Here is a 23,535-nt window from a genome sequence, read left to right as displayed (position 1 = left end):
GCTGTGAAAAAATTAGGATTTCAAGTAAAAAAATAGTGTATATTGTAACACATTATCTAGATCATCCCTTTTTCTCTAAACATAAGCATTCACAAATCCATAAGATCTGTACCATTTTTTGAGCCCCAAATTTTATAATCGGTATTGAAAATTGATTTTAGAGCCATTGTGGAGATTTCCTATGCCCTATGGACAAGGATTCGAGATGAGGCTTTACTTTGTTTCCCTAAAGCTTAGGCCTTATAGAAAATGCATCATTTACTTAAAAAAGACCATGCTTTTTTGACGTTACAAACCTAGAAGACGAGCATTCGAACATTTTTCACAAAATTTTTAGGGAGTTGTGGATCGATTATTTAAAAGATATTTTCCCCCAAATCGATGTTAAGTAAAAATTCAGGCATCTCCAAAATGCAGTAAAAAAAACAGACAAAGTTTGAATGTCCTAATATAAATAAGTAGAATCGCTAGACTATTTTAGTAACCAATCAATGTTATTATGAGAAAAATATCACATATGTCAAGAATGCATCAGTAAGGAATGAGGATTAGTACAAATCAAAATTTGACAATAAAATTTGACAATGTAGAGTTAGTTTCTTCCATAGTGGCAAATTACTAGATTACAATGACGGCATTAATACTGGATAAAGACAAGCATGCCAAGATTAAACAAAAGGAAGGCAAAAATACTAAAAAAAAGAGATGGGTGTGCCAAGAATAAACTAGGTTCTTATCCAAAAGTAATTAATGAATGACAATGTTAGTTAACCATGGTCAACCACATTGGTGGGGTAAGTAACTCATCGTCCAACATTTTAAATAGAGAATGCCATCTCTCTCTCATACGACTTGCAGTCGTCTCTCTCACATCCAAAGGCTTCAGCTTTTCATTGATTCCTCTCCCATTGCTTATTTTTAGTGAGTTATTTCCCATCCTTTTTATTCCTTCTTTGTAAGGAGAAAAAACCCAAATCCCATCAGTCCACCCTTTTCATTTTCCATTCTTTTGCTCAGGACAAGGCACATCATGTAGAGATCTATATCAATAGAATATTTCTACCAATAGCTATTTTGTGGTGTGATCAATTGACAACAAATTTGCATGCAAGTATGCACGTATATGTAGTCATAGTTTTATATGCATGTCAGTAACCTTGTTTGTTACATGCAGATTGCTTTTGCTAAAGTCTGACAAACAAATAGGAAATTTTGCTAAGTAACTTTAAGAGGAAATACCCATTTAGTTGTTCAAAGCAGTTGAAAGGATGTGCAATTTCCCATTTCTGTTGCTTCAAGTCTTCAGCTTTTGCTGCTGTCTCCTTCCAAACAGTATCTTTTTTGCTATCAGAAAATAAAAAAAAGCAAAGAAATATAGAAATCCATCAATCCAACTTCACCACACTCAAAAAAACTTGTCGGTTAAGGTGTTGTTAACAGTGATACTATGTTCGAAGTTCGAATTCTGCCACTTATATATATATATATATATATATATAGAGAGAGAGAGAGAGAGAGAACTTTTAAAGGAGGAAATATAATCTAGTTGAAATCTAAAACGAAAACATGAGTACACAGGTACTCCCAATGTAACTCGGTATCTTATGTCTCTTGAAAGAATAATGAGTTTCCTGGACACAGATCGGTTAGCATTCAATCTAATTCCAACACTATATACGGTTCTACATTCTTGAAAATATATTGGTTTCAAGATCTTTTGGTTGAATTTATGTCTGCATAAGGGCCCAATGGTCTACCATTATGTAGAAGAACCATCAACAAATTAGTAGAGAGAGAGAGACTGTACCTGGGAGTAGCTCCGTATTTTATATTTTGATGTTGATAATAACGCCTAAAGATAACCATTATTAAACCAATAATTTAGTCCTGATCTGAAATTAGGTGAGCACCCATACCATCTACAATGCACCAAACTTGCTTGAGCAAAAATCAGTTTGGACTCAATTATTTAGCAAACTATTTAGCCAAGATGACAAGGTGGCATGGATCATGTCCTTCTTGCTTACCCCACATATGGAATCTAGGGAGATACAGGTAGGAACTAATGTTTGAGACTTTTGTTAGACATTGGTTGGGAAAGGATCTCAAAGTGGCGATTATTGACACACATGGAAAACCAGTTTCCTGTTACTAGAAGGCACACTTTGCTAGGGCTTACATATTTCATAATACATAACTAGGTTGGACGTGATCCGACACCTATTTTTTCGGATACTCATGCTGGTATGGTCTAAATTTCAAATCATGTGTACTAGAGGAGCAATATAGTCTCGAATGCCTGGCCAAGATATGGCATCCCAATAAAACATGGATAGGACCAGTGCCAACTTTTACAAGGAATTTCTATGGGAAGAACATGATGGGCTAAACTTGCATAGGTTTTGAGTCATTGGTGTAGTGTCTAGTTTAGGCAATTTAGGTCTGACAATAGCAATTCTTCATTAGGAGGCTCTTAGTTTTTATGGCATATTTACTTTCCTTAGTAGTGTATTCTTTTGTCTTGACACGTCAAAAAACAAAAATGGCCGAGATCCTAAGCTTTCACGTAATCCACCACAAGAAACCTAGAAATGGAACTTATTTATCCTTGCTACCAAGAAGCCACAACAAATATAGAACAAAACCTACGAAATTTTAAAGATACAAAGAAAGAGAGAAAAAATATTTAATAAGAATCAATATTAATTGGGAAATTTTACATTCAATGGTAACTCAAAGGCTCAGGGAAAAGAAATTATTTGAAATATAAAATTCACATTGCATTGCTAATCCATCAGGCAGCAGTAGAGTAAAGGGTTGTCAGCTTTTGGTAATAGCACATTGTATCCCTCACAAAATTGTCCTTTATGCTCTGCCATCTTATAAATTAGTAACCCTTCTGATTTAGCAACATATGCTGAAAAGCAAATGCAATATCCTCTTATAAAGTAATACAACTCTATACTACTTAGTACCCATAACAATAGTTCGTCATTAACCAAATAGGAAACTCTTGAGTCAAGGTATCCCCACCCATTTCTTTTTATTTTATTTTTTTATTTTTTTATAAAACTGTATCTCCATCCATTGTATTAATCAACTCTCAATCCAGTATTTGAGTAATCACTATTAAGAAAATACAATGAGAAAAATTTATACAAAATAATACAGGGAAAGGAAAGCTGACAATTTTTTTTTGATTTGGAACACATAAAATTGGAACCTATGCTTCTATTTTCTTCTCAAACTTGCCAGTGTACAGTAAATCAGCAAACAATCATTAGAAATATTCCATACGATAGACAATCATATTAGAAATATTCCATACGATAGACAATGGTGATCGTGATGATGCTTAACTATAAAAGCTACCCAGAGAACACCTACTCTTTGTCCATGGAACAAAGAGTAACACCTAGAACTAGACATTTAAAAATCCCAAAAGTTGTTTCTTCCTTGAAAGCAGCACAAAGTCTCCCAACAAAATTTCCAATTTGGCAAATGACAAAATCAACTGTTGATTACAGCTCCATGAATAACGATGTAAAACTGACACAAAATAGCAAAAGTAAAACATGGTACATGAGAATGCAGGTGCACATTGATTGCAAAATTGCTCGATCCAACCGCTAACCTCTCGGTAATATCAGAACCGACTAGTGGCTGGTTCCGGTTTTGGGCAGTTAGGGTAATCAACCGGTATTTTAAAAAACAAATATTAAAAAAAATGTATAAAAATTTTCAAAAATAAAAATTTTGATTTGTAATGCATTTTAAATATTCTTTACATTATGGTAAAGAGTAAAAACTGTTTTGGTCATTAATACTCACTTCTATAGTTTCCCATAATTTTAAAAATAGAACTTGGAAAATATAAAATGGGTTAAAATCCATATTTTTCGTTAATTTTCAACTTCATTTAATGTGTTTTGTTTAATTCATTATTTACATATTTTTCATATTTTAGTAGATTTTTTTTGTATTTTTTTATTTTTTTCAAATACTTTTTATACCGCCTGGGACTTGCGTAGTTAGAACAATTAAATCTGCCGGTTTACCGGTTAGGCCGGTGCAACTTCTCTCAGGCCCATATCTGGTTCACCGTTCCGATTCGATTTTGGAAACACTGCATGTGCATCACTGTATGTGACTATCAATGCACTTAAAATATTATCTGTAGGTATAAATCTATATAAAGGTACCTGAGTAAGAGTTCATTTATTACTGCTACTCTTGAAACTTTGAATGCAACAGAGGGTATTTTCTGCATGATGAAAATGCATGGTGTGAAACCCAATTGTATCACTTAGTTATCTTGTCAATGGATAGAGTAAAGGAGGATCTGAAATAAATGCATGATATTGAGATAGTTGGGTAATTTTGGGTTATTCAGGATAACCCACTTTTCATCGGCATCTTCAATGCATATGGAAGCGCTGGAGATTTGGAAACGATGAAGATGTTTTTAGTGATGAAGAAATGCAATGCAAGCCCGATAATGTAACATTTTTCAACTGTTGTTCAAACTCACACCAGAAAAAGTATTGGCTGCTCGTGAATGTGAAGTGAAGATGAAATGACGCAAATGGACAAGCATAAATCAAGTAGTTAATTTAACTTTCTTTTTTGGTATCTAACAACTTTATGTATATCATTACTTTTCACAATTGTTGGTGAGAAATACCATGTCCTCATGAAATCCATTACTAACATCATTTTCTAATGCATAGTACCTCTATCGTAAGACTTGATTAAAAATTAAAAGTTTAATCATAGTGACCATGAACAAAAACGTGAAAGTTCCAGGATTGGTAACGAGAGCACGGATTAGCCTAGCTCGAAGTTCCCTGGGCAGCAAAGCGAGCTCCGTACATGGCCTGGGGATGGGAGTGAGTTTCCAGACTTATAGGGAGCAGAGCACAATGCTATCTGGACGAGAGCGGGTTTCCTACCAAAAAGGATCACATTGTACCTTTCTTAGGATCGAGGTTTCTGGAGTTCACTATTTCCGTATATTGAAAACTGGGAGCGAGTTCCATTGGATGTAATATTGAACTTTTTGTAAATCCACAATCCAAGGTATCAATGTATGAAAAAATCATGGCATTGAGATTGTCTTTGAAATTTTGATGTTCTTGGAGCATGATTTAATACCAAATTCAGCAAACATCAGTATTAGGGTGCATTGGAACATGATTTCATACCTAATTTAGTAAAAACCTTATTATGATGCATTGGAGCATGATTTTACATCAAATTCAGTAAACAACATTCTTGTGGTATACTGTGCACAACTACCCCTTAATTATACAATACCTTCTCAAAATTGGCACACGATTCTGGGAAAGATTTACCCTTCTCAAGTCTATACTATTGACAGTCAATGATGGGCTAGATTTCCCATTTCGACTAAGTTTGTAATCGGCGATTGAGCACATGTATTGTGCACCTTCACAAGCATATTGTATTTTCCTCCTTCAGTCAAAAGACTCAAAACACCACACTAGGTTGATTGCTTTAGGTTAACATTCTGGGAACCATATAGCAATTGCTAATGTGAGGAAAACCTAATACTATAAACAAATAAAATAAACTTTGTAGGAGTAGCTCGCTCCCATGTATAGATACTTCGTTCCTTATGATGGAATCATGGTTCCAAATGATATTAGAGCCATGATCTTGCGCATGTGGATTTGGTTCCCACTTGCCAGGGAACTCGACCCCAAATAACAAGAATCCAGTGCAACCAAATAGTAAAGCATTTCCTCAAAGACCCCGCTGATAAGATTAGATTGGGATAGTTTAAAGTAATGGCTGATGAGAACTACATACATGTGGTCATTTCATGAATTACAAAAATGCTTCGTAAGTATAATCACCAAGGATATAAGTACCCAAAAGTGGTGTCGACATTAACTGTTGGTTTGAGACCTTCAACAAGCGTGCTCACGTCGTTCACATGTGCCAAGAATTTAAAAAATTTGTACATGATATTTGGGATAATACAAAAGTTGCCACAAGGACTAATTCAAAAATCTGCAAATATGCGTAATAAAATAATATCGTGATCAGTGAGGTGAACTTCACGTGCAGGTAATCGCCTGGTTTACATCATATTAAAGTTTATTCAAGTATCAAAGATCATAAAATGTTCCCTGACTATGTATTACCAATATTAACAAGACCATTTGTTCACACAGACATTAAATGTACAAGATATATTTAAGATTACAAAGCTATAGGACGTAGTCTGGAATCTAAATCGTATTCGTAAGGAGCATAGTATCTATATTGGGAAATTAATTATGAATATTTTTTCCTTCTACCATGATTATTATATCATATATAAGAACCATGTAGCTCACTCTAACACAATGCAAATATTTGTAAGAATGGTCTTGTCACCTTCAAAAGCATTTCTTCTAATAGGGAAACCTTCTTTCTAATAGGTCTAGTCCAATTCAGTATATTAAAAGCCAGCCACAATGATCGACTAGGCTGGGGAATCCTAGGCAACTCACCATAGGCAGTGGACCCCTAGGCTAGACTAGTCAGCCTAAGTGTCGCCAAGCACCAAGCGCTCGCCCCCAAGCCCCTATCGGAGGGCACAAACATGCATTAGGCTGGGGGAAAAATTCCTTTTCCTAAGGATGGGCTCAAGGCTAGGTGATCAAGGTGGTGGGTTGGCACAACATGACGTCTTCAGTTCTATTCTTACAATGCGGTAGGGAAGTAATCCCCATTGAATTACCCAAAAAAACCAAGTCTTTCTCCCCCATCAAAAAGGGGTATGGGGTTGGCATGAGGACCATTTGAGAAACTTCTGTAAATCTCTAGGTTATTATGTTTTTATTTTCATCAAAAAAAATTTGGGGTTTGAAACAAATGTTTTAAACTTGAAGTCTTAAATTTCCAAGTTTGTGAGACCAAAAGAGTTAAAGACTTTTTGCATCAAACTTGTTAATTCAGTGAATCTGCAATTAGGGTGAAAGAGGATGTCCTTTTTTTGTTTTCTTATTGTTTTATTTTTTAGGGGTAAGGGAGGAGGGAGAAAGTACCAAAGAGAGCAAAGAAATTAGGAGGAGGGAGAAATTATGAGAGAGAAAGAAGTGATGAGCGAGAAACACCAAAGAAGCAAGGAAATCATGAGAAAAGAATCAAAGATAGAGCAAGGTTATGATGGGGAAAGAGAGAGCACCAGAGTGAAAAAAGATGAGGAGATAACAATGAGAACAAAAAGTACCAAAGCTCTTTAACTACAATAGTAGAGTTAGGGAGCCGACACTTTGTTTGATAACTCTTATACCCCTACAACTTACATAGTTGTTTCATCTATGGTTTTCTCCTTTAAAGCATGCTCCACTATTTCAGAAACCTCTTCCTATGAAGAATTCGGAGGAAATGGCGAGCACCCCAAATAAAGACCACATAAAGTATGAAGAGTCATAGTGGTGACCTCGATTGCCAGCTCCACACCACGACACAGATAAAGAGGGAGAGAGTGGTTCTAGAAAGAGAGAATGAGAGAACTCAATATTAGAGGAACAAAGGAAGATCTCAAATTTTCCTTTTTTAGAAAGAGAGATGTGGTTTTTTTAACATACCTTATTTTAAAGAAATGATTGATCAGCTTTCTATTGTGGTTTGGGGGGAGAGAGAGAGTGTGTGGCATTAGAGAGAGGGTGAGTTCAACAAGCCCCTTATTTGAGAGAGAGACTGTTGTATTAGAAAGATAACGGGAGCGCTCAACCAGCCCTATCTTGGTGAGATGAAGGAACACAAAATCCACCTTATTTTACAACGAGAAATTGAGAGCTCAGCTTTCTATTATATGCATAGTTTTAAAACAAGCCGCCCAATGCCTAGGCGCCCAAAGGACCTTAGGCCGCACACCTAGTTTTTGGCTGGTTTAGAGAGGGGGTGAGCTCAATAGGCCTTTGCATTTGAGACAGAGGCTCCTGTGTCATAGAGATAACAGGAGAGCTCAATCAGCCCTATCTTGGAGAGAGGAAGACAAGTAAAATCTACCCAATTTTAGAGAGAGAAAGGGAGAGCTTTACTTTCTATCATGTCAATTTTTTAAAACTAGCCCCCAAGCACCTGGGCACTCAAGTGCCCTAGGTCGCACGCCTAGGCCTAGGGGGCCATCCTTGGGTGCTAGTACTGAGGTGCATGCTCTGGTGGCCTAGGTGATTGCCTAGAGCTTGGGCCCATTTTTTTTCATATAAAGAAGGTCCTAAGGGCAGTTTGGGTCATTTTTTCTCAAAACATATACTAGAAAGGGTGTTTGGGGTATTCTAAATGTCCTAAGTGAAATAAAAAACTAAATTTGAACGCCACAAACACCTTAAATTGATTCATTTTAAAAATTTGTTGGAATTGAATATATATATATATATATATATATATATTTATTTATTTATTTTTATTTATATATATATATATATATATATATATATATATATATATATATATATATATAAATATATATATATCCAAAAGCGTACCCTTTATTCATGGAATTTTTTTAATGTCCTAGTGAAGGTATTAGAAGATTTTTGTCGGGAGTTCTAGCTCGACCGACATCAAAAACACTGAAGAACATTGATCGTGTGTAATTGTTTATGATGAATGGATGTTACTATGGAGTACAGATTGGAAAGTTGGAGACTAGTGCACTACCTATTTGTTTATGCTTTTTCACTAAATTTTCAATGATTTGAAGTTTCGAATGTGCTTTAACATTCATGCTTATATATTTATATGAAAAAAGATAGTTGGAAGACAAATAAATGCAAATAAAATACAAAATAACCATAAATATCTACATATATGTGCGTTCATATAGCCTGTATATGCAATTCCTTGGACATTTTCACCTCAAGATGCCTGACGTTCTGGGCTTCGGCCTAGGTGCTGAGCCTGCCAACTAGCATTTTCTGAAACATTGGTCATGTCCATAAGGTTCTCAAAATGAGAAACGATAGATACTATCCTAATGAACCCTTAGACTGACCAAATGTTTTGCCTATCATTATTCTACTATATTTATACATGATTGGTGGTTGAAATTTTCTTATTGAGATGGCAGCTTGCCTACATATATGATCTATTTGGGAACCACATAAGTTGTTCATGCAAAGAGCATAAAATATTTCTCCATGAAGAAATGAGTACCTTATCTTGAGATATGTGACATTATTTTTCATTAAGCAACAATAACGTTGTGAAGTTGCAGTAGTGTTGTTGATAGAAGGACTCGTCAGATCTAGCCAGAGTATATAATATATTTTTTCTTTCTTTTTCATTTTTTTTCTTTCCTTCCTGACCTAAATCACTCACAAGTAGTCCTTTTAAAATATAATAACGTCAAAAAAAAATACAATAGGATCTCAAGAATATTAAGCCATTCAAGGCCTATCTTTCAATAACAAAGAAAAGACACGACTAATGCTTGAGAATAAAGAAAACAATAAGTAAATAAGTAGAAAACAAAAGAGGGTGCCAGAGATTACCTCAACCAAGCTTTTACACCTCACACCGAGTCACCACGTTCTGGTGAGATAAGAGATAGAAGAGATGAGATAACCACCATAAGAGAAATCTCAAAGATAAGAGAGTGGGGTGTGCCCCTTTTTGGTTATCTTGATGGAGAGAGAAGGTTTCCAAAGAGAGAGAGGCATTTTCCTTGTGGGGTGTGCCCCCGACTTTGATCAAGAGAGAGAGAGAGAGAGAATCTCAAGAGATGGGGCATTCCCCCCTTTTTTCTAGGGGAGAGAGAAGAGAGATTTTAGGTGTAAGAAATATAGTGTAGAGAATATTGGGTAGGGTGCATCCCTTTTTATAGTACTTGAACAAATCTAGGGTTTCTTAGGTTTTTCTTTCGCTTGCCACTCAAAGGAGATTGAATATGTACCATTGATCTTGGTTGATTTGTGGGGTGAGAGATATGAGCTCTTCATTCTATAGATGGGCCATCAACATCCTATGACAGGTGCTAGAACCACCCATATGAGAAGGAATATGCACCATTGATCTTGGGTGACTTGTGGGATGAGATATATGAGCTCTCTATTCCATAGATGGGCCATCAACATCCTATGGAAAGAGCTAGAACCATTATATCTCACTTCCTAGACTATTTTCCCATCAATTAATTAAATAAGAAATTAATACGTGATAATATTATCCTTTCTTATTTTATGCGTAAGCCTTCTCATACGTACCAAAATTTCATTCAAAATTTCCTCAAGGCTTAAGCTTTTTTAAAACAACACAAACTTATCTGTCAAACTTTAGAGCTTTATCTCACAAAATAGAAACTATCCTAGGTGGGGCATGCCACCCATTGTCGCACCTAATTGGCCCCACCTAAATTGCTATGGTCGGCCCAAAAGTCCTATTGGGCCTCCCATGTAATTATATTTTTTTTTATTTTTAGAAAAACATAAAATCATTATTTGAATATTTATTATCAAATCAATATCTCTATTTTTATAAATCTGAATTTGATAAATAAAATATTTAGAGATTTAAAAAAATTCAAATAGCATATCTAAAAATATTATATTATTAAAATAGACAAAATTAAATACTTTGATTGGAAAATGATCTATATGGTTTAGGAATCAATATGCACTAGGGCACTTCATCTCCTACTGCGGATTACGGACCACACATGTTTTATCAAACCGACCCAGTATTGCCCATGACCAAAGTCTATGCAAGGGATCATTAGTGGGTTACCAGAGTCAAGACAATGGGTAGGGATCGCAGTCCCAGTATATGGATTTCAGATCCTTCTGGAGATAAAACCTAGGTTATCTTGACCTTATGCAATCCATTACTCAATGGTGCACAGGTGGTATCTCTGGCACATGAGCACGATTCACCTTGAAAGGTGGCTTGTGTTCCCGAAAACTGCTATCAATATGCATGCCATGCCATGGTACAAATAATAGGCTTTGGCCCTCTCTCTGAAGGCATCCATCACACACAAGGGTCACACAATCCCTCGGCTCTCATCCGGGTATACTCGGACCTCATTAAGGGCTAACCCACTAAACCCTCATCGGTTATATTTCTATACCTAGGTACCTTGGGTTTTTCCCATTTAAATTGACCTAGTACATTAACCACATTAACAAAATTTGTAGAATAGAAAATAAAAAAATACAAAAAAAAAAAGAAGAAGAAGAAAAATCTTTATTTATACAATAATCAAATCATCCCTCATACTTGAGGGCCCAATTTTTAATGTTTACTCAGTGTATTCTAATTTAGCCCCCACAAAATCCCAATAGTGTATTTATATTTCTTCGTACAATGAGAGGCTCAATATTTGTTAACCTGACCTTCTCTTAATAGTTCAGTACGAGCATTCAAGCATTTGCTATCATATTGGAACCTACTTTCAACAACTTCCTAGTTAACGTGAAGAACCTCAAATTTACATCATGAAACATTTTGTTAAAACCTTTTTATCTTTTGATAGAGCACAAGAGTTAAACCAAGAATATGGCTTTGAATCTCTCTGTAACAATAATTTTTTGAGAAAATATCATTTTCACCTACGGAAAAATTACGTGGGTTAAAACTTGCGAAGCCCGTTTTCCTGCTAATATATGAAAAAGTGAATATTACATAAGATTTCTTGGCGGGCCATGGATGACTAAGGCGCAGACTGATAATTGTTTCAGCCAGTAAGCCCAGTCCGAGCCTAGCTTGTTGGCTGCAGGCACGCCTTAATTGGTAGTCCTAATCCTGACCATGGGGTTTATCACTTTCAAATAAATGGGATAGATTAACAATTTATATAATTTCAATTGTTCATTTAATTATGGTGTGAGATAGACTTAAGTGCTTCTATTACGGTTCAACTTAGGCAATGGAGTAGTGATGACTGATCATATTATACCAAGATAAAAGGTAAAATAGTAACAAGGAAAAACCCCATTCTCCTGAGAGAAGGGGAAAAACACATACACACACCTATAAATACCCATTTTAGCAATTTAAAAGCAGATAAGGGAAAAGTAAGAAAATGTAAGAAAGAAGACCCTAACTCACCTGCATTGTCATGGCCATGAAAAAACGAGAGGATCTCCTTATAAAGTATCTTCACTGCACTCGTATAGCGAAAACAGATTCAGCAACTGAATTTACAAAAATAGTTATAAGAACACGCTCCTTACATAGAATGTCCATGGATTGATAGCGAATGCCCAATGTGCAGGCATCCTTCCAAGAAGAAGCGGCGAGTGGCTAAAATACCAGCCATGAAGGATGTTGGGGCGCACATCAGCAATTCGTGTTGAAACAAAAGTCATAGTTAAATGCTCAGTTTTAAATCAGAAGAATCGGTTGAGGAAGTTACGGCCACTTGCTTGAGAGGTAAACCCTAAATGCTTTTAGGGAAGATGTTGGGTTATTGTGTTGTTAAAAAAAAGGGTTTGAATAAAGAAAGCAGAGAGATTCTCTTTGCCTTGAGTCTAGATTATGTACATAATTTTTGTCCTTATCGTCTCTAGAGGGAAAATATGTTTAAGCTGTCTCTCGCGATAGCATACTCCGAATCCACTAAAAATCCAAAGGGATTGTGTTTCTTGACGCTATTTATCATTATTACAAGATTATTACAAGTTGTGACCATTCAATTCTAGCCATTAGGTGTCGAATTAGATAGCTTGAAATTGTCATAAAGTTCAAAAAAAAAATAGACATGTAGAAAATAAGAGTTAATTATTTTTTTTTCCTTTGAGGTAGGTCATAGGGCTCTAGAGATTACATCCCCAAATTTGGTGATCCAAAAGATTTTTCTCGTATATATTTTGCTCTAGAGAGCAGATGGACAATATATTCCCCCAGGTGCATGAAATATTTTGGCATAACAAATTCGACATCTCTAACCAACTTGAAGCTATCTATATCTCAAGAAAGATAATCGCACCAAGAAAGTTTTACCATGTAATAAATTTGGAAAAATAATATAAAAAAAGTAAAATCCAAACTTACAACTCTCTACGGGCCATAACCCAAAAACCACAACACACAAAATGCATGTGGTTTACCTTAATCTAGCATGTGGGCTACTTGGGAAGGATGTGATTTTATTAATATGAAAATATTAACAAAATGAAAATCAAGATTTTTGGTGAACAAAAATTACTATTTCATCCAGAGAATATTTTTCAAATCCCTTAGTATAAAATTATATTTTCATTAAAAATAAAATTAATAGGGAGAAAATTCAAAAAATTAAGAAGTTACATAGGCTTATTTTGTTATTTATAAAAGTAATTTAATCCTAGTCCTATACACATGTAAATCCTAATTATGATGATATAAGGAGAGATCCCTACCAATCACTTATTGCTATAAAATATTCTTTAAATGGTTAAATTTCGAAATCCAAAAAAATCATTTGAAAAGTTAATTTTTATCTTTTACGTGAAAACAAACCTTATCTATTAGAAACTATGACGTTAATGTAAATTATTTTTCAAATACCTTAAATTTAAATAAAAACAAATTAAATAATTTCAAAAATTAAGTCATGACCTTTCATTTCAACTTCTACGATTAACTAAATGAAATGCAAAAAGCAAATCTTATAAGTGACTTAAATTACAAATCATTATTGCACTTATTTTACAACGTAGAATTCTTGGTTTCTAGAATTCATAAATTACAAATCTAGTTTTGTTTCCTTTTATAAGTAGAATTATTTTTTTCTAGAATATCAGTTCTACCCGGTGTTATAAATAGAGAGTTGCAGGCCACATTTGCGAACAACATAAATTGGAGTTTGCCTTTTGATTTGAGGTGTTCTCTTCTTGCTTCTTACTGATTATTTGATTAAATGAGGCACATAAAACTTAGATGCTTTTGTGAAACACAAATAAATTCTCTACAAAAGAATTAGCATTCTCAAAAAGGGAAAAAGAAGAAGAAGTCTAGTTTCAGTGGGCTGAAAAATTTTAAAATCTTTCTATAAGTAAATTTTGCCTTTCTAGAAAGGGAAGCGAAGAAGAGAGAGAAGAAGACGAAAATATGGTTATATGGTGAAAGAGAATTCTTATTGGTCTGTGCTGTAGGATTTTTGAAGAGTACGGAAGATGGAGAAATCAATCCACAGTTTCTCCTACTTCTTCGACATGGGCTTTGAAGACTTCTGAAGAGGGGACCTCAGGGCTTTAACATGGGATTTGAGCTATCCATCAAAAACATTAAAGAGTAATTATTTTAGGGATTATGATTTAAAAAAAGAAAAAGTTTCATTGTAATAAAATGACACAATATGGATTGTTCCTTGCACCTTAGATCCTTTAATTTCTACTTTGTATCACATCATTTGGTCTTCTTGTTTTTAACCTTTATTTCTTATCACACTATTGACAAGCATTGTGCCAATTACAGTAGAATGACAATGGAACTGGGAATATATTTGAACTGTGAAAGCAAGCAATTGCTTGTTTGCAAGCATAAAAAACCACAAGGAAATTCATAACTACACATTAAACTTCATGAATTAACAATTAGGGGCTGTCTGGATCCATAGAAAGAGATTACTGGAAAAATCTATTTGGATTACAGTTCCTACCCATTTTCGAAATAGTCAATTTTTTTAATGTGTTAGTGAGAATGGAGGTCATAACCTTTAACTAAGGCTCAAGAGCTACTGTACCTATGAGGCCAACCCTATTCTTAAAAGTAAATAAAAAATACAAGACCTCTTTGGTTTATCAAATATGAATTTAAAATATGAATTTTCAAATAATTGAACGTTCTTCGTTTTAAAATATGAATTTTCATGTTTCGAACGCATCTTCTCTCTAGAAATTTCCTCGTTTCGGGCAACGCCATGATGCGTGTCATATGTCAAAACGAGCGTATCATCGAGATCTAGCTCGTGTCTAAATTTGACCTTACAAAATATTTTGACACCAAATTTTGGACGTCAAATCCTCTCTTAAAATTTCACTTTTAAAAAATATAAAAAAGTTATACCAATAAAATAAAATGACCAAAATATACTTGAAAGATTCATGGGGTATTTTGATCAATATATTTTATCAAAAAACTAATTTTAATATTTATTTTAGTTGTGCCCAAATGATAACATAGCACATACCAAATACAATTTGTTTAAAAAAATTTTTAAAATAAAATATTCTAAGGCGTTGGATCTTAGATCAAACAGTGAGTGTCTCTCTTGATCAAAATTGCCTGGTTGGATGGTAGGGGAAACAAATATCTTCTTTGTTGTAGGGGAAGTATAGATAGGGTAAATATAGAAACTATTCCCAGTAAGTAAAGGGAACGGCTAGATAATTTGGGCAGGTTTCCTATACTTCCCCCACAACATAAAACTTATATACTTCCCCTTATCCAACCATCCATTCTGAATGGAGGGCTACGATTGCTCCAACCACAATGTTATGGCTCTACACTATTTTATTTTTAGTTTTTCTATATAAATTATATTGACACCAAATTTTGGGCATCCAATCCTCTATTAAACTCGTACTTGTTAAAAATAGAAAAAAATATTATGAATAAAATAAAATAACCAAAATACCCCTAAAATATTCAAAGGGTATTTTGGTCCTTATTTTAACATAAAATTAATTTTAATATTTTTTAGTAGGTGTGCCCCAATGAGAATATGGTACATACCAAATTTCATAAACATAAAATTTGTATAAAAACAATTAAAAATTAAATACTCTGTGCCATCGAATCTAAGATCAAACGGTGAGTGACTCACTTGATCAAATTGGAAGGCTAGATGGTAGAGGAACCATAGATCTTCTATGTTATAGGAGAAGTAGAGAAACCTTTCCCAAACAATTTTAGCAAAGAAATCAATGCCATTATCAAATAAACACTAAGAATACATGAACAAGCACTTAAAAAAGAAAATCAATGTTGTTTTAAGTAAAGGCTGACATGTCCCAATGCCTTAGAATACAATGTACAAAATTTGGCTATATTTTAATTGTATGTCAATGAGTAGGGTTAGCAATGGAACTGGACCCGACTAGGGTCTAGATACGGGTCCAATTTTTGGACCCGGTGTGTCAGGACCAGGTCCAAACCTTGGACCCGAACACTATTCGAGTCCCGATCTAGGTCTAGATATGATCAAGATCGGATCCAGCTGCCAATTTCTAGTCCCACATTATATTTTTGGGTCCCAGTTTATGAAAAATATTTAAATATATATATGTTTTAATTTTTTGGTTGGGTCAGGTTCCGTTCTGGGTCTGAGTCCCACATTACATTTTTGGGTCTGGGTCTAAGTCTGGTGACTTTGGGTCTAGCCGGTCACTGACCAGACCAATTGCCACCCCTATTAATGACACCACCAAATTTGGAGTATACAGACTGGATTTATCATATAGGGGCAAATAGAGAAGGCATTAATACTGGATAAGGACAAGCTTGCCAAGATTATAGAAAAGGAGAGAATAAATGCTAAAAATGAAGAGAGCGTCTTATCCAAAGGTGGTTAGTGAATCATAGCTATCTACGGTTGGTCATTTGTTAGGTAAAGTAACCCAAGTTTCACTAATATAAATACAAAAGGGCATGTTTGTCCTACACCGAATCCCTAGCAACTATCTCCCTCACATCTCAAGGCTTCTACAGTTTTAACTACATCCTGTTTTTTTTTTCTTGAGTAGTTCTTTCTCATCCCTTTAGTTCCTTCTTTGTTGAATTAAAACAAATACAGCCAAAGTCCAAAGGTTGTTGCTTGATTGACATAACTTTTCCCTGTATCCTACTAGTTTGATGTCCAATAATCTTTTGCTCAGTCATAGGCGCATCATGTATAAATCAATATCAATAGAATATTTCTACCAAAAGCCCAAGTCGTCCATAGGGTTTCCTTACTACTAAAAGACAACCCAGAGTATGGTTTTGGAGAGAAAATTATTGAACTAACACTAGTTTTCTTAAGTGTCTCTAGCAAAAACAGTTTTTGATTAATTCGTTAACAAGAGAAGACTAGAATATTTTCTTTTCTTCTATAGGCTGACAAGGATGAGATTGAAGATCCGAACATCAATTTTTTGAGCATGGAGAGTATGATGGAATTTGTGATATTGGAATAGAGAAAGTCACACCCAAACAGTATGGAAATGAGAAAATCCCACCTAAACGGTGTGAAGATGTGTATATAATAGAGTGTTATGTTAAGAATCAGACTTGGGATTGAGTGGTTAGCAGTTGACATAAGCAAGGCTACCTTTCAAGTACTATTCCTACGGATGAACTAATAATGCAATAGGATCTCAAAAAATAAATCTGATTTGCAACAAGCAAAGTGAGCAATAAACAAGATTAGTGAAGTTTTGAGGATTGTTTCAAGCTAATTATTTTCAGGGCAAATAATTATAATGTGCATTCGCCACTCAGAGAGTAGTTGAAGTGAACCATCCTCCAAGTGCAATGAGGACTATGCAACGCAAATAATTGTTCAAGCCAAACAATATATGCGACAAACTTATAAATATTACGTGGGTGACAATAAATTTGCATGTATGCATGCATGCATCTATGGGCATGGTTTTATATACATGCAAGTAAGTTCATCAATATTCTAGCAAACGTAATACTATATTATTCAAATAACATCGCTCGGTGTATGTGAAAGAAGAAAACAATGCATGTTTTAAATCAGTAGTGATATGATACGATTTAATTTTACTAAAGCTTGACAAAAAGAAGAAAATTTGATAACCTATGTTATTGTAATAGGAAATACCCAGTTATTTTTTGAAAGCAATTAGAATGATGTGCACTTTTACAATTCCATTACTTGTTTTCCTCAACTTTTACCGGTGTCTCATTGTATCCAACATTCTTTCCTTGCCACAAAATGAAAAAAGAAAATAAAAAAAAAAAGGCCGATAATCATCAATCCATCTTCACCACCATCAAACTTGTGAAAATTCTAGAAATTAAATGATATACTTTCTTGAATAAAGGTCGAACCAGTCTTGGGCTTCACTGTTTAGTGGTTGACGGTTGCATTACTACCATCCAAAGTTCGAATACTGCATCCGAGTTCGTATGCTGCTGTTAAACAACAACCAAAAAGAAGAAGAAAAATGATGATCAAGCTCAACGTTGTACAACAAACCCAATATTACATAAGCATTTTCAAAGAACTTCACTATCATGTCTCTTCTTAGAACAATGTTTTTCCTGGATACTGATAAATTAGAAAAAAATGTACTGCCAAAAATACATATGGTTTTACATTCTAGAAGTTATTTAGGTTTCAAGCTCTTTCAGCTGGATTTATGGTTGCCGAAAGGGCCCTATAGTGGATCCTATTGTAGAAGTATCAAAGATCGATAGAGATCCTAACTATGAAGTAGCTTCACATTTTATATTTTACTCTGACAATTATGCTTGAAGATTACCATTAAATAGTCATGGATATAGAAAGCATTGTCATATAGCCGTGACTATCAAAAACTATAGAGAATAAAGTTTTGATACTCTTTTATTCCATTTTTAAGCACTGGAACCGTATTTTCCCTAGCATGAAAATAATTCATAATTAACCATTGGAATTGTCCTTTACCTATTTGACTACCTATTGGAATCTTAAGGTGCACATTGATTGCACTTTAATAGTCCTATTAAAAAAGCACAGTCTATAAGGACCATAATTTTCTCCCAGTCCAAATATGCGCACAGCGATGAAGGGTCAAACAGAAGCCTAGCGCCGTTTGAAGCATCACCGCGCGTGTATAAGAGCTCAGCACCGTCTGTGACCCAACGTCGTTTGTGAAATGAAGAAGAGAGAGAGAGAACCAGCGTCACATGAAAAGTCAGCACTGCGGGTGAAGATACGGATGAGCATCACCGCCTGTGGAAGAGGCCTAAAGCCAGCTGTGAAGAGAGAGAAGGAAGAGCAATGCCGCGTGCAAAAAGGCATCGCCGCAAGTGAAAATTTGAGCATCGCTGCGAGTGTAGCACCATTTGGAGCATCACCGCGTGTGAACTGAAGTATTGCCGCACGTGAAAGCAAAGAAGGGGGAAAGATGTGACCGCTGCCAGTGCCACACTTGTCCGTGCCATACGTGTAAAGCTGCACCTGTCAGAGCCGAACACGTCAGCTACAGTGACCTACACCTACCCTGAGTACTTAAGCCCTCTCCCCTCCCCTTTTAACCATAGTTCCCCTCACTTTTCCCTTGCACTTTCTCTCTCTAAAACCAGTGGGAGTAACGCCTTGGAGAAGCCATTGCTTGGAGCTCAAGGTGGCTTGCGAGTGGGAGATTTGAAGACACTGTGAACACTAGGTAAGTGGGTTTAGTGTCGTGCATCATTTCACTCCATAAGATCTAAATTTAAGTTCCTATGAAGAGCAAGATTATAGAATGAGGTATATGAAAATAAATGAATATAAAGGGGTTGAATGAGTGATTGAGCATTGAGTAATGAACTTGATAAATTTAAAGAGTAGTTTTCTTGTAAAACTTAAATTGATTTACCTGAACAAGGCTTTTTCTTGGTTTTGTTTTTGGCTTGTGAAAGGTGTGTATCATGTGGATAGCTTGTTAAATCGTGGGATAAGGGATTTTTCCAGCAACTGTGAGGGTCTTTGCTTTGTGATTTTCAGCGACCAAACGGTGCCCAAATATGTCCAAATTTGTCTTGAATGAAAGATATATATGTCTATTTTAAGTTTTCCTCATTTACCATTTAAAATTTTGTATGGATCAAAAGATATGCCCCAAAATATTGGGGCATATCACTGCCTACAGTTGCTGTTAATTCTAGCAACTATGTCCCTTTTTGTGCCGCACTTTTGGCCTACCAAATGGTGTCCAAATGCCTTCAAACTTCTACCATTTAAAAGATAATTGAATAAGCTTGAAGTTGCATGTTTTGATAATTTTTAGGTTTCTCGTAAAACTTGAGTTACGCCTTGAAATGTGTGGATACATCGCTACCATTGTTGCAGTAAAATTCTAGCAGCTTTCAATCGTTTTGAGCCAAGGTTTTGACCTATTAGAAGTTTTACAAATTCCTCTAAATCACCGCCATTTTAAAGCCCTGAGTATGAACTTAATGTTGCATGTTTAAAGTTTTTCAAAAATCCCCCTAGATTGGGGAATTACGCCCCCGAGTAGAGGGGTATGTCACAGTTGCATCTCACAAAATTTGTATTATGCTCGTTTTCTGCCACCTCTCGGAATTACTCATTAAGCTATTCAAGTAGCTATGTAACATCTTTGATAAGTGATAAATCTGAGTAGTATGCGATGTTTTTCATGCGAATGCCATAGTGTTTTGTGGATGGTGCTATGCAAATATGTGCTATGTAATAAATGGATAAGTGCAAAACTAATGTGATTATTCTATGATGAATGTTACATGATAAGTGTCGAATCGCTATGGTTAACGTCGAATGGTAAATGCCTTGTGATAGCTCATGCAATGGATGCTCCATAATAAATCTTATAATGTTTTGTGAATGCTAGATGTTTCTGAGTAAGACTTCGTTCTTGCATGATGAAAATTTGATTTATCTGTTATAATGCACTGATTTAGCATGAATGAAATTAAATGCTTGAGCACGATAAGAGGCCATAATAATGACCACTACGCAATGGGACAACCATTGGTAGTGGGCCCTATTCTATGGTAATACTGTGATACTGGCCATTATTTCACTAGTACTGGTCGCTACATGATGGGGCATCCATCATTAGTGGATATTGTTTTATTGGTACTGCTCGCTACGTGATGGGGCACTCATCGGTAGTGACGATTGCTATATTGACGAAAGTGACACCAGCTTCGCTGAATGATAAGATGCAGTGAGGGGAAAGTCAAATGGGAGGGTCGCACCCCCCGAGATTACTGAGATGTGACTAACAACTGACGCCTTGCAAGGTAAGTGCCTATCAAATGCCCCAATGTGTGCTGGGGACCGTGTGTGTGACTATGAGGGTATTACGAAGTTGATTCACCCACTTATCATTGCCCTCCCTCCTGTGGATGGTAGAGGTCCTAAGCAATAGGATTGGCTTATCCTGATGGATAGGGCCTCTACTTTGGGAGTAGGTGAACTAAAGAGTGAGTGGGTAATATTTGGATGGTGATTGTGAATGTTGATGATTCTAATGATTGAATGATACCTAACATTTGGATATGATGTCATAATTGATATATTGATCTGATTTCTAAGATGCATGACTATTGCTTGATGACCTCTTATAATTGGAAGAATTGCTTATGATATATGAATGGACTCATTAATGATGCCTAACACCTAGATCTACTTACTGGACTTTCTAGCTCATCCCCCTGCATCTCCCCACTTGTAGATTCATAGTGCCAAGTCGAGGGCCAGAAGTTCGTGTGTTGGAGTTGGGAGCTGAAGTCCTTTCTGCTTAAGAGGAAGTTCAGATCTTGTATGTAATTGGGCAGTTAGCGCTGTATTTTGTGTATTTCGAAATGTATGTACTTTTGGGCTCTGGTGCCCCCAGACTCAAGTGTAATATTTTTGGAAGAACTTTCTATAATGTCCTTGTAATGATGTATGGATTCTTCAAATTTTAAATATTCATTTGTACTTAGAATTATTGATTTTTATTTTCCATGGTTTGTTCCGTTTACCACATTATTAAAGCGTTGAATTCACTCCGACCTGAGTGACGTACGCTACATACAGATCATGAATCTGCACCCGATCATCCTCTATCGAGTACGGAATGGGGGTCGAGGGCAGGGTCGTGACATATATGGTATCAGAGCCGCCAGGATAGGATTCTTGGCCTAGGGGGTTTTAGAAGAGTCCTTGGAATGGTTTTAGGATTGATTAGTGACTGGGTGCTCCTGTGCTAAGTTGAAGATGCCGAAGACTCGTGCCAACAATGCGAGCTCTAGGAATGAGAACATCGAGATGGTCGGTGAGTTTTATAGAGCTCTAGGGGCAATGACCCCAATGATGAAAGAGTCAATGCCAGCTCAGTCTAACCCTACCTCGTAGCAAAATGACAAGTAGCCTTAGAGAGAGGTTTAACAGGCCGATGCCCCTAAGCTTTTTAGGGCAAGGAGGAGTAGAAAAAGCTGAGAGGTAGAAGAAACAGATAGAAATGATCCTAGAAGTGTTGCATTGCTCGAATGAGCAGAAAGTCAGATTAGAAGCCTTCATGTTGGAAGGAGAGGCGGAACGTTGGTGGGACTCGGTTAAGAAATCCTGGAGGGAGTCAGGAACAGAAGCCACATGGGAAAACTTCTTCACAGTGTTTGACGAGAAATACTTCCCAAACTCCGTCAGGGTGAGGAAAGAAGTAGAGTTTATTGAACTCCAACAAGGGAGTGTGAGAGTTGAACAATATGCCGCTAAATTTTTGGAACTGCCTAGGTATGCGCCTCACATTATTAACACCGAGGCCCTAAAGGAAGCCAAATTTGAGAGTGGCCTTCGGACGGATATTAGAGGAAGAGTATTGTCACCCAACCTGAAGGCTTACGCCCCATTAGTAGACCTTGCCTTAAAGATTGAAAGCGACTATGAGGACCATAGATAGAGGAAGGAATGAAAGATGAAGGTTGTGCCGCTGGGGAGGTTTTGAAAGAAGCCTCAACAATTTTTAAGGAGGCATATTAGAGGAAGGCTCTACCAGCTTAATCAGAGGGCTCAGAAGAATCACCCGGGCAATATGGAAAGTGATCGATGCCCAGTATGCTCTCATTGTGGAAAAGACAACCACACTACCGCAAATGCTACAGGAAGCAGAACGTGTGCCTCATATGTGGCAAGCCTGGCCATTGTGCTAAGGATTGCCCTCATTTAAATACTATAACTAGTTTTTAAAATATTGGTCAAATATTATTAAAAATTATATAATATATATTATTTAAATAATAATAGTATTCGGGTCAAGAATACATAGGCCCAGATCCGGATCCAAATAGTGTTTGCTTCCCATACTTGGACCTGGACCGTATTTGCCAGGTCTAATTTTTTTTGGACCCATGCTCAGACACAGGTTAGGTCCAGTCATCGGATCCCGGGTCGGGTCCAAATCCATTGCCCCCTGCTTTCAGGTGGATTCTTTTACCCTCTCTAAAACAAAGTCTTATCACTCCCTCTCTCAATATTTTCTTTTCTCTTTTCAATGGTGAGTCAAAAGCTCCAAACTGAACGCAAGTGCAAGTTTTTCCATTCATTTCCTTTTATTTCTCTATTACGAAGCTCCATGTTTTTTTGTTTCCTCTCTCTCTCTCTCTCTTTGTCTCTCCAATATTTCATGAATACTCAGAGAAAGCTACTCATTTAATCCAGATGAAAGTTTCACTAATCCTATTTAAGTTTATTTCAACTAATTTTCATAAAAAAACTACCCTAAGGAAGTCAAACACGATGCTGAAAACAACATTATTTCATGGGAGTATCAATTTTTTGATTGAATTTTTTGGTGAAATTTGGAACATAGTTAAAGTATTAGCAATTGCGATTTTGGCCATAGAGGTACACATAAATTTTTAACATGT

General features: G+C 35.9%; 1 protein-coding gene across 1 annotated transcript; it reads left to right on the top strand.

Moving 5' to 3' along the window:
- The first annotated feature begins 22,130 nt into the window (after nt 1-22,130).
- LOC148780470 (uncharacterized) lies at nt 22,131-22,568 on the top strand. The gene has a single exon (XM_088847791.1). It carries the CDS (start codon nt 22,131-22,133, stop codon nt 22,566-22,568), a length of 438 nt encoding a protein of 145 aa, XP_088703917.1.
- Nucleotides 22,569-23,535: the final 967 nt, after the last annotated feature.

Source organism: Amborella trichopoda, chromosome 9 (assembly GCF_054954075.1).
Source record: "Amborella trichopoda isolate Santa Cruz 75 chromosome 9, AtrichopodaSantaCruz75HAP2 v2.0, whole genome shotgun sequence".
NCBI classification, from domain to species: Eukaryota; Viridiplantae; Streptophyta; class Magnoliopsida; order Amborellales; family Amborellaceae; genus Amborella; species Amborella trichopoda.
Note: the sequence above shows the minus strand (reverse complement) of the source record. Positions and strands in the feature narration are given on the sequence as shown.